We start from the raw sequence: 16,089 nt of genomic DNA, 5'->3' as shown, positions 1-16,089 counted from the left end.
GGTGGTCATCTGCTGCAGCCTATGTACTTATATTTTGAAAAGAGGGTTGTAACTTCGCATGTAAATAAATATTTCCTTGTCTCTGTTATTCAGTGGTTATGCAGCAGGCGACTGTCTTCCTTAAACCACAAAACATGGAAGAGAAGATTCTTGGGTTGATTTTTTGAGCTGTGCTTTTAAGGCCTCCAAAATGCCTGGAACGACAGTCACATCATTGTTTTCCATCACAGTCTGAAGCACATATTTCGATCCAAATTTGTGACACAGTTCTTTATAGATTCGGATGTGCTAATTTTTTATTTTTACAGTATTTGGTACCGTAACTCAATTCTTCTACAATCCTCTCCTTCACATAAGTCACTATTTGATGAAAAAATATGTTTGCAACTGATGTGTAGGTTTTGCTAGCAGTGTGACAGACTAATTTTGCAAGACACAAGGTTAGAAAGGTCTGGTCAACTCAACATTTAAGAAGCAGTGGAAGTGGATATGTAGTCGAACATCCCAAGGAATTAGCTCCCTCTGTTGTAGAGGTCTCTGCACAGTCCTGCTCAAGATTTTTTACTTCAGTGATGCAAAAATCAAGATTGTGGCCATGCAAAGTTTAGCAAGCCAAGACTCATTTCATTGCTGTCATAATTTTCAAGCTCATATGGAGCCCTGGATCCTATCACATTCTTATTGTGTAAAAAGAACCTTTCACACAATAAGGCATAGTATTTAAACCAAAATTTGTGATGGATAGTTCAGTTGCAGAAAAAAAGTGTTTAGATATTTTACTTAAAGTAGGTTAATAGTTCAGAGGTTGTACATTGTAATATATATGAAGTAAAATGACAGTTTTTAGAATCATATACATGATGTCATTGGATAACAGTTACTGATTTATTGCTGTCTATGTCTTTTTCATGTCGCAGCTATTGATTATTTTAACTATTTATATGTTGTTTAGTAGCTTGAGTTATAATAATCCACTTAATTTTCGGAATAATACATAACTAAAGCATTTTAAAAAGTAGTAAGAAGTAGAAGAGTAAGAAGTGCAATAATTGGATTCAAAATGGGAGTGGTTGTAGCTCAGAAAGGTAGAGCAGATCATCTACTACTTGGAAGGTTGGTGGTTTGCTGGTTGCTCTATTCTGCACGCCAGATACCCTTGGACAAGATATTGATTCCAAGTTACTTTCCGATGCATCCATCAGAGTGTGAATATGTGTCGAAGTGCTTAAGTGTTTGTATGTATGTCTGGGCTACTCTAACATTCTTTGTATGAATGGGAGAATGAGGCATAAAGGGCATTGAATGCTTGGGCAGGGAAGAAAAGCTTGAAAAGCTTAAAGACTTTTAAACAGTTATTGTTATTATTAAAGAGAAGGTCCCTTTGCTTCCATGCAAAAATGAGAAATGCATTAAAGAGGCTTCCACCATAGATTCCAATTCCAATTAATAATAATAATAATGATAAAAATAATAATGACAGTGTGATATGACTCTTTATAAAGAGTAGTAACTTGGCCTGTATATTTACTGTAGTAATGATTTTTGGACTTTTACCTGTATCAGTAGAATAATATACCCTTTGGTACGTATTTAAACTTGTGCAGTTCAGCCTAGTGCAGAAAAGCAAACTCAAGAAGAAAACTGTATTAAGAGTTTCAAGAAAAGTGAATCAATCTAAATTTTACAGGCATAACTGAGTGATTTGGTGTGAGAATCTCACCCATATCCGCCTCCGGTCCACGCTGGTGAGTTATGAAACGCACCTCCAGATTGGGTAAGCGCCACTAGTTTGTTCCTGCGCTTAGCAAACTAGTGAGGGAGGAAACACCGGTAACTTCACAAAGATGGGTTCGAGATATATTATATTTCTAATGACGCTTTGGGGACACGCACACAGACCACTTCAGTAACTCTGCATTGACTGTTTTTTTTTCTCAATGAGTTCCAGGAAGGTAAGAAGTCTGGTAACTAGCTAGCCAGTTAATGCTACTCAATGGAGTATAGCTAGTTAGCTTTAGCAGCCCATGTTATCCGGTTTTGCCCGCCCACAGCGGAAAGGGGTTTACTAGCCAGGCATGTGTTGCTAGAATCATATTTTAACTATTAATAACAGCAAATATAGCCACTGTCATTTGTAATTCAGTTGTCAGAGTAAATACAGGTGAAATTATCATTAAAGCCTCCAGCAGGGTTATCTTAGCAAAAACCGTTAAAGGCTTTTAAAAAAATTATTATTATTAAGCTAACCCCTTTTACTTCTTCATTAATTTTCTGCAGCGTAAAAGGTACTCCAGGGACATAAAGTGCGTTTTCTTTCCCGATGATATCCAAAATGCTCTCCCGAAAGTGGGCAGGGAGCCCTCTTCGCTCTCTTCCCTTTCATCCGCTAAGAGCTGGGAGAAGTGTGGAGACAGTTTTTTGGATAGTCCGGTGACAAAGGTGATAAAGATCAACAGCTTTCCGTCCATCTCTTAGCATTATCACCCTGCTACTCCCAACTGTGTTCATACTGTGGATTTCTATTTTTTGTTGCAGATCATTCCGTCTTCAGGAAGAAAACTATCTACTCTAAAGAAGCTGAAACAGTTGTCTGCTGCAGGTATCTTGCTCAGTTTGCTGGCCTTTTTTGCTATGGTCCATCTCAGACTTTTCTATCTTCTATCTTACCTCACAACTTTTAATACTCTGTAAGTACCTCATACTTAAGTGTACAGTACTGTTCACAAGTCAGGGCCCACTCATTTCTTTTAAATTTGTTAGGAAAATGGGAAATATGTACAGCAGTTATAAAATTAGTTAGTCTGTGGCAACAGGTAGCTTCCTTATAATAGCTGTCCGAAGCTTTCCAGAGGAAAAGAAATATCTAATGTATGATGTTTCAGAGGGCTTTTACTTTGAAATGCACAATTAGACTGGGTGACACTGTGAGGGTGTATCCTATTACTCCAGGGCAATTACTAAGTAGAAACAGGAAGTTTCCTTATCATAGCTTTCTGAAGCTTTCCAGATGAAAAAGAGCTCATATATGCCATTTCTTTTACTTTGAAATACAAAATCATACTTTTTGGTTATTGACTGGAAAACACTTTAGGGGTGTGTGCTCTTAATCTAAATTGAAATTAGTCTGTGGAAACGGTGAATTTCTTGTACACGTTTTTTTAAAATGGAAATGTTTAAAAAGGGTTATTAATATATTTGTCATATTTGCATATTTTTAGTTGTCATTTGAAATTTACTTTTCATATTGATTTCTGTATCATTGCTTATTTAATGAATCATTACATAATTAATGACAGATTAAATGTACTGGTCAATCTTGAAATCACCTTCACCTGAAGATCACTTTTAAGTGGGTTTCTCTTAACGTGATACCTAGTATATGCGCACATAACACAAAACATGGGGCATGCTTGATTTATAGTAATTATTAAAACATGTGCAAACCTAAATGGAAATAGTATCTGAGGCAAAAACAGAGTTTGTACAATTCTAACAAGCTAGAAAGTCAGTATTTATACAGCCACCTTTATTTTTCAGCACAGCCACAACTGTTATAGGCAAGCTTTCTTGTAATTTCTTCAATAGTCTTCAGAAGTAAGTCTCCAGTTTTAACAAGCACCTCATAGTGATTCAATTCGAACATTGCATTGTCCCCTTCTGTATGTGTTTCCCAGTTCAGAGCAGTTCCCCTCACCGTGAGGAGGACCCAGTGAACATTGCATGGAGCTCCAGTGACTCTGAGCAGCCTGATGATGAGACCCAGGAGCAGCATCCATCCAGAGTTACTGCACAGAGGCAGCAGCAGTGTCACAGTCGAGGGAGACCCACAGCTTCCACTCAGTCTTACAGCAGAGCACTGCTCATGCTCAGCACTGATAAAGGTATAAAATTAAGTTGTGACTTGCTGAGGGAGAAATTTTACATTTCAGGTTATTCTAACTGAAGTTCACCTTTATCTTCAAAATTTCTTCTTTTTTTTTGTCAATTTTTTAACGACAAAACAAATAGTTTCTGACCTTTGGAGGTGCTTTTATGGTCAAACTAGCGCATTCTTTGTTTCAGTCTTTATGACAAAAAAACATATGTTGGTGTACTATCAGTCTTCTTCATTTACAGTTACTTTTTTTACAGTTTGCCATTTTTAGAAGCTCAAAATGAATTGGACAAACCAACATAACATTTAAATGTAAAAGTAGTTCTTAATATTTAGCTGAAAATCCTTTATAGTCCGTGACTGAGTACTAGAACCCATGGACTTTACTAAATGCTAGTGATGGGATTTCTGGCTCTTTTTAGAGAACCGGCTCTTTCGGTTCGGCTCACTAAAAAGAGCCGGCTCTTTCGGCTCCGAACCGGCTCTTCAGGTTGTTTTGTTGCTTTAATTAATTTATTATTAACAACAATATAAAATTATGCACAAAAGGAATCACTAATGTAAAAAAAAAAGTGGTTTTATTTATATATGTTTATATATAAATATATGCGGTGGCCCCTAGAGACAAAACACGTACAAACTCCAAAACACATTTCTAGTATGAACTGAACTTCCAAAACAGAGCTACCTAGATCACTTAAATTACACAATTAAAAGCATATGTGTATTGTTTGTGTATTTATACACAAGCATTCATATATAGTCAAATAATAATTTAAAAAAAATGTTCATTTACCTTTTGCTACCACACACCAAATCCGGTCGTTGGTACTTGCTGGCTTGTGTAGCCACTAGGTAACAAAAGTTCAACACTGCCCCTAGCATCCTGGAGCAGTTCTGTTATCTTTTGTACGTGTTTTGAGTTTTTATGTGTTTTGGAGTTTGTACGTGTTTTTACGTGTTTTGGAGTTTTTACGTGTTTTGGAGTTTTGAGGGTGAGAGAAAAAAAAAAAAACGGCTCTCGATAAGAAGCCGGCTCGCGTCGTTCACGTCAAAGAGCCAGCTCTAAGAGCCATTTCATTCGCGACCGACCCATCATTATTAAATGTGCTGTGTTTCCTCCCTTGAGATGTTCTGGTAGGCCTTTACTGCAGTCACCTTCAGTTGCTGCTCGTTTGTGGGTTTCTCTGCCTTCAGTTTTTTTATTTAATAACTGAAAAGCGTCCCTTATTCACTCGAGATCAGGTGACAACCGTTTCTTTGCTCTTGGATTGCTATTGCAGTATGTTTTGGGTCATTATCAAGTCAAGTCAGGTGGCTTCATTGTCATTCCAATCATGTGCAGTGGTACAGCACACAGTGAAACGAGACAATGTTCATCCAAGACCATGGTGCTCTATATGACATATAACAGACAATCAACACAGGACTACATAAAGTGCAATGTGCAAAAATTGTCAAAAAACACAACAAAAACAGTGCAACACCAGAGAGAACAGAACAATACAGACACAACAGTGCAATTGAAATGTGCAAAAGAGTGAGTATTGTGCAAAAAGTGAAAGCATGTCTTTATTGTAAACTTTAACTCCTCGAGAAAGTTGTCTTCTGTTGTTTTCCAGCTCCGTTGGTGTTGCTGAGCTGATCAGTGCATTCCTGCTTTCCAAGAATGGGCTAGTTGGACTAAGTGTAGTATTGGCTATAATTCGGGACTAGTTAATGCACCGCTTTTGTTAAACCCCTTGAATCAAAATCTCAAAGTGTGGCCTTCAATCAGATTTTCATTATTTAACCTACTGTGCTGGTGTACAGATGCAAATTTACAAAAAAATGCTTATTGTCTGTAACGCTGGGTAATACAGTAAATTAACTAATTTCTTAGAAAGCTTAACTGTTCCTTTAACTCAGTCTACTTTGTGGTCCATTTCCAGATTTTTCTTAGTAAAAGCAATTGACTTAAGGTGATAAACTTCTGTTATATATTAACAGCTCAGTTATCTCTATAGTCTGATAAACGCCATAAGATAAAATTTACAGCACTAGCACAGCTCTTTCTTTCATTCCTAGATGACCTTCCCGTTATTGACACAGACAGCGACCTGGGTGATGAGTCTCAGGAAGATGTTGAAAAGCACAGTGGGCAACAAATCTCAGACTGTGATTCCTCTGAAGAGAAGCCAAATGACTTCCCTTCTAAAACTGAAGATGTAAGTAAACCTTAAACTATCTGTGCCGTGAAAGTGTTTTTTTTTTTTTTTTTAAAAACACCTGCATAGTGAGGCACACTGATCTGTAGATCAGTGCTGTTTGTGTTAGGGGACACTAGGTGGGGCTATATGCCTTCCTAAGCTCTTAATACCTTAGTCCAGTATATTACCAACTGTGTTTCTAATTATCAGCTGACTGCCAGTTGATGCATTTGTCTAAGAAGTGCTCATCTGTGTGTTTTAACAACTTTTCTGGCGTCCTGCTGGAGAATACTGTTCGCTGCTAATCTGATGGTTTTGTTTGCAGCTGTAGCAGATGCTGCATGAAAGCCTGTGTTCTTGCAAGATACTATGTAGATATTATATTTTAGTGTTTGTCTCAAAGTTGTTGTTTTTTTTTTTGTTTGTTTTTTTCAGTAATTTTTTGTTCAGTTTGTCGCAGTTGAATGTTTAGCCTTGAAACCACTAGGTGGAGCGTTGTCTCAGCCATGTTTTGATGTCCTAAGAAGGCCCCATAGGCTCAAACCAGAGTAGTTTCTAGATTCAGGTTATGTTCTGTCAAAGTTCAGAAGCTGAGCCAGCAGTAAAACACAGGTTTAATGTGAAGGGCAAAGTAGATCTGAACACTGGGGCTAATTTATGCGTGACGTGAAACTCACAAAAAAGCACTTGCCTCTCTTTAAGTACAATATGTAAAGAATTGCATAGTTTCCACTCGTGTTATTTATAGAAATAAAAACACTGTAGAGCTGCGACACAGAGAAAATGGAAATTATTGAGTAATATTTGAACCTTTCAGGTTTACAAATGTGCAGATTTGCGCTCCTTTTTTGTACTTTGTCAAAGTAAATTAAATATTTTTGAAGTGTTTGTTCTTTTTTTTTTCTTAAAGCCAAAACACAAAACATAATTCATGCAAACTGAACCATCAGATTCAACGGTGTAATGAAAGATCCCCCCCCCCACAGTGGCTCGACTGCTCCCGCTCACAAGCCATTCAGAGGTACTGTTTGTTGAAGGCAGGGCTGGCATGGTGAGAATGTACAAGGACCATAGACCACACACATGCAGTTTAGTTGTTAGAGCACATATTACAATTTAAAAAACAAAAAGATCAGCAGGTTGTGGCAAAACTGAATGAATGCGGTTGACTAGATAGCAGTTTGTGAGAACACCGTTGAACACGAGGATGGGTCAGATTGAAGCCGGTGATCATTTGTCTCGGTACTGGTATAGCCTCTGCCTGTCGCTTACAGTCCTTTTATTGAGGCTGCAAAAAGCACTAACTTGATATATCGAGAGGAAGCCTGACGAGAGATTAACATCAGTCCCGCAGACCCCAGCTACTTCCTCTTGTCACACTTATAATTTGCTGTTATCAGCTCTTTGGGGTCAAAAAAATATAAGATCAACAAACAGGAGGCTTGTGGTCAGAGGGCCTCTAGAAAGAAGCCTTTAGAGTCCTACTTTTATAGTTTAATGTAGTCGCACTGAAATATGTGCACGGGGTAGTTTTGGCAGATCAAATGTTACATATTTGAAAGGAATAGTACGTAGCTTTCTTGCATCCGATTATCAGTGGGATTAAATTTAGTATATGCACAGTAAATATTGACTTAATTAGAATATCAGAATGTTCTGGCCTATTTGGACTTTTTATTTGCTGCCCGGAAAGCTCACTTACACATTTCCAATTGTAAATCAAACCGGATCTAACAGGATACGGGAGGGGGAGGGGGGAAGGATCCTAATCCTAGGCAAAATTTACTACTCCAGATAAACGCATGGCTGAGTCACTTAATGTGCCCCTGCCAGATTTCTGTGTTTTTGTACTAGCCGCTAAGAGAGGACAGGCGGAGCTGTATAGGCGACTCCGCGCTTCAAGGCCAAAGGGGATGGCTGCTTCCCAGATGAAGTGTGTTGCTCGGTCCGACACCCACCGACATCGGCGCTTAAAGGGTCAACCACCCACACCACATAAGAGCTCGAGAAGGGCTATAAACAACTTTTTTACTACTGTTTGTTCAGGAGAACTTGAGTGAGTGGAAGAGGCTGCGTAGAGCTGTGTACTTATAATGCTTTCAGTGCTGGTGAAAACATTTTTGAGCCGGGGCCAGGAACATAGTGTTCCTTTTTCTCTGTAGCTGGTTGGAGTGTGACGTCTGCTGGCACGCTGCCTAGCAGGGTCAAGTTGATTCAAAGAAGAGAGCATATTGGCTGACAGGGCCTGGTATGCTGGTCTTGTCTGCACATGACAGGAACTCAGGTTTCTCGTGGATTTTTCCATGAGAACAGATTCCTTCAGGTGTAGCCAGCAATGATACAGCAAGAAAGATTGTTTAGTGCACTAATTTGACAATTAATCAGCCTGACTGCATGTCGGTGTATCATCCTCTTGATTTTTGATATTGATTTTATTGTTTTTATTAATCATTAATTACTCATGAATATGTTACAGGTGGATGAACCCTTTTAAAAGCGTTACTTTTTGCCTTTATATATAATATACACACTTACACTTTTATAGGGATGGGTGCTCCTATTGTTGAAATGTGTGTATGTGCAAGCAATAAGCTTAGACTTCTGATTGCTTTAAACACTGTTTCAGACAGTTTTTCTATTTCAGCTCTGTACAGGGAGAGGATATCCTGGTGATTAATGCAGCAACCTCACTCACCTGCTGACACCTTCTGTTTACAAGGGTCAGCCAATCAGAAGAAAGGGGAAGGAATTTAACACTAGGAGGGTCATTTTGACCGCAGTAACAACAGCAGTAATAGCAAAGGTATCATTTCTTGAAGAAGTTAGGTTGTTAATTTTCATCTAAATTTTTATAATATTAAGGAAGATTTGACAAAATGCATATTTAAGATTCATTTTAAGGGGTTTTATTAGTTTTATTAATGATTTACAGCATTTTCTTACAGAATGTGAAATAAAAAATATACATTAGAATAAATGTAAATGAGATTGAATTGACCTCACAGGTAGCTGTGCTCTGGATTTACTTTACTTGCTCTGCACAGCCAGCAACCTGCCCTGTTCGGTCAAACACTCCCCGCTCTGCTCCAACTCATCATGTGCCCAGCAATAATTATTCATGTGTTATCTAACTACAGTCACTCTCTATATGTATTTATCAGTCACATCTACCTAGCTGTAACTCGTTTTGTGACAGGCTTTACCTCACAATGTGTGTAAAGAAATCATGTTTCTAAGCAACATGCTGTGCTGCAGTAGTGGTTTTACATTACATAACATTTCGGCTTTGGTAAAAGTTGTCCTAATTCTTTTGATCGCCCACACCCCAAAATTGAGTATTTGATGAATAAGCCAATTTTTGAAAATGGCAGAAAATATGACATGATTGAATTTTAATTTAACAAACCTACAGGATTTTTAAAATACCAAAGGGCTCAAAATGAACCCTTGGCAGTTTCTAGTATGAAGTTTTTTGAGAGGTTGCACCAAGACAAATAAGGGTTACTTTGAGATGTAAATCATTCAGAGTGTGTTTAGAGTCCTAGAAGAGAAATGTGGAGCTGGATGTCAGCATATAACATACAGTTGCATTTGACTGCAGTTGAGCATTTTTAACATTTTCATTCAAGAATGTCAAACTACAAAATTACAACTGTTCTCCACGTCAAATGCTTACTTTGTTCCCAGGTTAAAGAGCTTGAGATCTCAGGGTATGTGTCTGATGGAGAGGATATTGGCAGCCCAATGACTTCAAGCAGACTGGACTCTGAGATCTTTCCTTTCCAAACTGGTGAGGGCAGCAAAAAGTCAATCAGCAACTGGGTGAGATCTGCTCAGGCGATGCTGCAAACGCCCCAGAAACCAGTCAATAGACAACCCAAGACTCCAGAAGACTCTGCCAAAAAGAGAAGAAAGTTTCAAAGGTGTGACTTTTGTTCCAGTCCACTGTTTTTAAATGCCTAGTACCTCTGCTGATACGCAGCATATGAGCGTATCATATTACTGCACCGAATTTAGTTTTATAGAAGTTTGATATCAGTCAAGTTACATAACATTAACCTCACACAGGTGAGCCTTCAAAATTATCATAAAGTTATGTCAGTGACGCTCAAGAAACCGCACTGGTCTTTGCAGCCTTCATGGAGTTAGAGTTTCTGCAGGACGGTGTTAGTTTTAATAAAAATTGCACCTGAGCGTATAATATGTGTGATAGTGCATTGCTTCACAATACGAACAAACAAAGCAAGATGTATTGCTTGCAGCCAGGTGATAGACAGACTTTGGTGACAATGTTTCCACGGCAGAACTGATGATGAAAGGGACACCTGGTGGCACAATGTGGGTGCTAAATGTCGTTTGCAATCTCTAAGCCCACCAAATCTGACAGATGGCTTTCTGTAGTCTTTGACAGCTGGTTCTGTGCATCAGAAAATCTTTTACTTCACTTTGAAATAAACATTTCTGCTTGTGCGTTGGTTAGACTGCTTGCGCTCTGTGAGTTTATCACATTACATCATCTACCTCTGTGGGGGTGGGGGGCGTGCGCGTGTGTGTTTTTCACAGTGGAGGTCTGGCAGAAAGGCTGAATCGACTTCAGTGCAGGCAGAGGTCAGCTATCAGCTTCTGGAAGCACCAGTCCATCTCTGGTTCCTCGGCAGCAACAACCACAACAGGTGATCCACGTCACACGAGTCCTCTGCCAGATCACACCAGGATCATACACACATAAACCTGTGAATCATCACTTAAAGTTTAACAGTGAACTTTGATTTGTGAGTGGGATGAAGCCTGGCTGAAAGGTGTGATTTTTTTTTTTTTTTTTTTTTTTTTTTTTTTTTAACCATACATGTGATTGTACTTAGGGGCCACGCTGAGGAAATGCTGGCTGAACTGTGAACTCGACATGTAGGTGACAGGAAGCTGCTTGCCTACCTTTTTTTTTTCTTTTTTCCTTTCCGCGGCGTACCAAACCACTTGCATTGTCTTGTTGTTAAGTATCTCCTCGTAATAGGACATGAGCATTGACTCAGAGGTGACAGTTGATTGTGGAAAATGAAAACGCCTACCTGATCTAACTTAGAGTTTGTGGTCAGTCGATGGTTTGACTAGCGTAACGAGCTACGAAGATGGGTTGAAATGTAGGAGTTTATTTTGACTTGACCTGGTTTCGAAGTCTAATCAATATTTGATCTTTCTTTTGTCTTTTTTGCACAAAGACTTTTGTTTGTTTAGTCTTTTCAACCCATTAACGTCACATGGCTGACATCAGGATTTTTTTTAAATATAAAAAAAATATATATCTTTTGGTGCAAAATGTTCTTTTTCCAGAACATTTTTCACAATTTAATCTGCTACACTCAACCCGCAAACTGCAGGCCAAACAGTCACCATGGAATCAATGGTTCAAATCACCAATTAAGTAGCATTAAAAGTCATGTTTTCAGCCTCATACAAAGGCAGTTTTGGCCTCTCTGAATAATTTCCTTCATTATAATATATATATATGTATGTGTGTATATATATATATATATATATATATATATATATATATATATATAAGTGAACTTCTTTCTGACTCATACATTTGGATGTTAATAAGGCTCAGAGTTCACAGAATGGCCAATTTGACTGACACGTGTGAAGACACACACGTACAGAGCATCTCTGTCTCCTAGGCCTCTCTGCTAATTTGGACCTGGTTTGCACCTCTCCACCACGTTTGTGTAGTTGGTGCCTTTCGGAGCATTCTAATGGCATTTATCTGGTAAATGCTACGCTGTGTGGTAGAGTTCAGCCGAGGAGTTTGTGCTTCTGTTTTGTTGAGTGAAATTCTGGCATTTTAAGCAAGATTTAGCAGGTTATGGATGCAGGTTGCTAAAGCCTCAGTCACATAGGCCTAGACACTTGTCTGCGATGCCCTTGAAACTTCTGGTCAAAAGGAAAAAAATGTGCATTCCCGACTCATTGCGAGTGTTTCTTGGAGGTTGCTGTCTGTTGCTAGGTGAACCTGGTCACGAAGATGGTACTGCATTAAAAAACCTTCTTGTGATTGCTTTTGTTGCCCATGGTTTGCATGACGCACATCGAATTTCTCTGCAGACAGTGCTAGCTAGCTGCTGAGCAATAGTGAAAACTGAAAAAGTGCAACGCAAACTGGAAATGGAGAATGTTCGTGAAACTAACACGTTTTAAAAGGTGCTACTTTCACTTTTAAGGCAAACAGTCTGTTCCCGGTTTGCCACCTCAAGGCGCTTTATATTGTAAGATAAATACCCCACAATAAAACAAGTATGCAGGTGTTGAGTTGTTTCCTAAAATATTGAATTTGCAGGTCAAGAGGAGGACTCGAGTATTCTCTCGGTTTTGGAGTGCTGCCTGGTGTTATTGTAATGATTTTGTTATTTGGGATCTCAATGCACAGAGCACAAATGAACCACTTAGCATTCATGTTTGGACAAATGCTTGTTAAAACCTAATACCTCTCCAACAGTCTCCTTGATCTGATTCATTCGTATCATATTAAAATTCCCCCTCTGGCCACTTACCTACACACACACAATGAGCTGCATTGACTTTGCCCCTTCTCTTCTGCAATTTTAACAATTCAATGCAATCAAGTTTACACACTTCGCTTTCATGATGCCAAGTCTCCCTCCTATCTCGCTTTGGTTTACAGCTGCAGGGCATCGTTGTGATTTGCTCTTCTTAAGTATCTCTGTGGACTTTATAGTTCACGCCAAGCAATCAGCGTTGTGGTGAAATTCCAAATATTTGTGCAGTCATCCATTGGGATTTACTGCGTCTCGTATCCAGCTCAGGCTGAGTCAGTAACAGCTTTACAGATATGCAATGCAAGTTGTTCTGATGCGAAAAAAAAATTTCATAATGAATAATGAGTCCTACAGAGAGCATGAGTACACTGTGTACACAGACACACACACACAAGCATTAAACATCTGTGTTGTTGTTGTTGCTCTGATCTCCAGTGGACAAGGCTGGCGTGCTGGTGCTCGAGGTACTGGAGGTTCATGAGGAGTGCAGCATGCAGTTGGCGCACTGCGAGCACCACCAACCCCCCGGAGACGGCCACCAACACATTAACCCGGTCTCTGAGGAGAGCGCTCGTATGTTGGTGTTATTCAACAGAGAGACAGCTGCACAGCTGATTCCTGCACCCAGTGACATCATCCACATATATCCACCATGGTGAGCAGATGGTGCACGGGGCACACTTTTAAAGCTGACCCCTTTCATTATTTTCTGTTACAAAGTTATAGTTACATATTAAACATGGCTTAAGTTTCAAAAGGTCAGTGTATATAAGAATAATTCCAGTGAGCCAAAACCTTGGACTGCAGGTGGCTCCAGTTTTTTCTACTTTTAGCTCTCTGTGATGTCACTGAGAGCAGATATTCCTACTATAGTGGTATCAGTCAGAAAACGAGCATAGAGAACTCTCTTAGCTGCAGTTCAAACATGAGGGATAGCCATTCAGAAGAAAGCTGGGCCTTACCCAGAACTAAACAGTTCATTTTATTTTTTAAGATATTTATTTTTGGGTTATTTGACAGTTCAGGAGTGAAGAAGTAGACAAAAAAAGAAAATACGCAGCAAAGTGCTGCAGGTTGGACTCGAACCCAAGCTGCTACATTTCAACCTTAAGAAATATGGCCGCCTAAACAACTTGTTTTAAAAAGAAGACAAGCTGAGGCCCACTAACACACCAGAGTTCAGTATAAGATGAATAAGGTTTAATTTGAACTGTGAATAATGCAGAGTTTGTTTATTTATATTTTTTCTGGTGTTAATAGTTCTGTGCTGTGAGCAGCTGTAAGCAGCGTTTTATTTTTCCACTGCGCCACTTAAACTGATAGTGAAGATGTGCTCAGTCTGTGGTTAACACATCATAGTTACTTTAACTGCTCCACAAAAAAGCACCACATTTACCAGTGGAAAGCTTTTAGTGTTTACATCAGCTGTGACTTCTCTGATGCACCTGAAAATACAGCACTGAAGTGTGAAATATGGCTGATTTGTGACGGTACAAACAAGGAGACCGAGCTGAAACTAAACTTCAGACCACAAATATTCAGACAGAACCGACAAAGTATTAAGAGCTTAAAACTGGCAGATAGTTTACATTGGTGAAGACAAGGAAGTAAACTGGTACAGTTGCCCTTGACCAGCCCTGCTACTTAGTGTCTTTGTACAGATAGAGGCAAGGTGTGTGGGGGAAAACATGTAAGACATGTACACTTGTGAATACAAGACGATCCTATTGTGTCAAAACTAGTTTGCAGCCATTGTTATGATGTGCAAAGGTCAAAAATACAGTAAAGAGAATTAACTCTGGACCAAATTTTGAGGAAAGATTTTTTTAAAAGTACATAATCTTATGTTATTTTATGATTTAAAATAACAATGAATGGTTTTTTTAAATGTTTAATGTCCTAATTTTTTTAAACTCTTATATTATTAGGCACATGTGGTTGAATCTGGGCATGTGGTGCTGGAGGGTACTTGGTTAAATTTAGAGGTCCCATGTAAATGTCAAAAAATGCAGAGAAGAAGAAATTCCTCACACTGAGAAGCAGATGGTCAAACGACAGAAGAAAAACCTCTGTTTTATTTTTTTTTAATGGAATAATGGATGAATTATATCTGCTGTAATAGGCACATAATTAAATTTTAAGAATTAGAGCATTTTTTCTGTTAATGTCTAAAATAACACTGGGACTGGGTGACACATTTGGGGAGTTATATCGGTCAGTGAAACCATTTTTTCCCCCATCTTTGGTTTTTCTTTCTAAATCATCTCTTGGCCGACGCTCAAAACCTACAGAGCAAAATACACTGTTGCGGGCAATTACTCAATGCACGAGTGACACAGTACATGCAGGGCAAGGAGCTCAGAAGACACTGAATAGGAGGTTTGCTGGAAGTTACACGTCGAAAATCTTTCAAGTTGTACAACTGTGTGTTTTTAAGTGTTAAAACTTGGTGTTCTCATTTTACAATAGTAAATACTCGAGAGCCAGATGTGAAGAACAGTGCCTCACATGGGGGGATTGTTTTTGGGATTGTTTGGGAGTTGGAGCGAGGTAGCGGTTGACTCCAGCTGTTGGGAGTTTGGGTTGATCTGGAATATCCAAGCTGGCGGAAGCGCAGGGGCCTCCTCAGCGCTCTGACGTCACAAACAGCTCCAGGGAATGCTTCGCATTCCTCTTCCTGGCAGTAGTTAGGTCATTTCCAGCAAGCCGGGGAAAAAACACAGTAGGATTATTTTCTGGAGCATTTGGGAGTAGAGAGTGGAGGGAGCCAGAGGCCTGAGATTGAAAACACATGGTGGTTTGAGAGGATCTCTGGCTTTAGCACCTCTCCTTTCCTGTTTTATTCTCTTCAGCCACAACCATTTACTCCTTCAAAGCATTATTTTTGCGTGTATCTTAAAATTTTTCTGTTTATGTGTGGGGTTGACAGTTTAAATCATTCAGTATTCTGCCTGTATAAAAGCACATCATAACAGCAAGAAAAAGTGGATGTTCTCTGAGTCTAATGTTAACAGCTACAGGCCAGGCCAAAGTGGAAAAAACACAGAAATTAGATGAGCAGCCTGTCTGGTAAAATTCCTCTTATCAGTTTCCTGTGCGACACTCGAGGGGTTAACCACCCCCATAATTCCTGCAACGAGTAGTTTGACTCCTCCCACCTCCCACGCCTTGTTTTAAGTGGGCCAAGGCCCGAGCGGAAATACCTGCAGGGATTATTCACTTACAAGCTGTGACGCAAGCAGTCAGTGCCGCTCCTTAACCTGGCTACCTGTCTGATGATGACAACTGCCCACTCACCTGTTCACAATGGATCATGCTTCCTGTAAGGGTGTTGTTCATGTGAATATGAACAGCACGTTCTGCTCTGCTAAGATTAGAGTACGGCTTTTACAGATTGTTGTTGTGATCTCTTGTCAGATAACGATCGCTGAGGCTTAATCGTTGCTTGTCTTGCGCTTGTTTAGTTTAGTTTAGT

General features: G+C 39.3%; 1 protein-coding gene across 3 annotated transcripts in view; it reads left to right on the top strand.

Annotated features, from left to right (window-relative positions):
• Positions 1 to 1,783: 1,783 nt before the first annotated feature.
• spidr (scaffold protein involved in DNA repair) overlaps positions 1,784 to 16,089 on the top strand; it is a 43,091-nt gene continuing 28,785 nt past the window's right edge. The window contains exons 1-8 of one of the 3 annotated variants that reach the window (XM_085438713.1): positions 1,784 to 1,952; positions 2,278 to 2,439; positions 2,536 to 2,599; positions 3,675 to 3,881; positions 5,942 to 6,081; positions 9,751 to 9,986; positions 10,627 to 10,736; positions 13,050 to 13,269. In XM_085438713.1, coding sequence (XP_085294839.1) covers positions 1,938 to 1,952; positions 2,278 to 2,439; positions 2,536 to 2,599; positions 3,675 to 3,881; positions 5,942 to 6,081; positions 9,751 to 9,986; positions 10,627 to 10,736; positions 13,050 to 13,269 — 1,154 coding nt within the window. In that variant the 5' untranslated portion in view covers positions 1,784 to 1,937. The remainder of the gene's footprint in view (positions 1,953 to 2,277; positions 2,440 to 2,535; positions 2,600 to 3,674; positions 3,882 to 5,941; positions 6,082 to 9,750; positions 9,987 to 10,626; positions 10,737 to 13,049; positions 13,270 to 16,089) is intronic. The other 2 variants (XM_085438712.1, XM_085438711.1) reach the window with 2 other exon arrangements.

The sequence above is a fragment of the Copadichromis virginalis genome, linkage group LG18 (genome assembly GCF_057382275.1).
Source record: "Copadichromis virginalis isolate Kocher_CV1m ecotype Utaka linkage group LG18, C_Virginalis_male_GT1.1, whole genome shotgun sequence".
Taxonomy (NCBI): Eukaryota; Metazoa; Chordata; class Actinopteri; order Cichliformes; family Cichlidae; genus Copadichromis; species Copadichromis virginalis.
The sequence above is the reverse complement of the archived record's forward strand: the minus strand, read 5'-3'. Positions and strand labels throughout refer to the sequence as shown.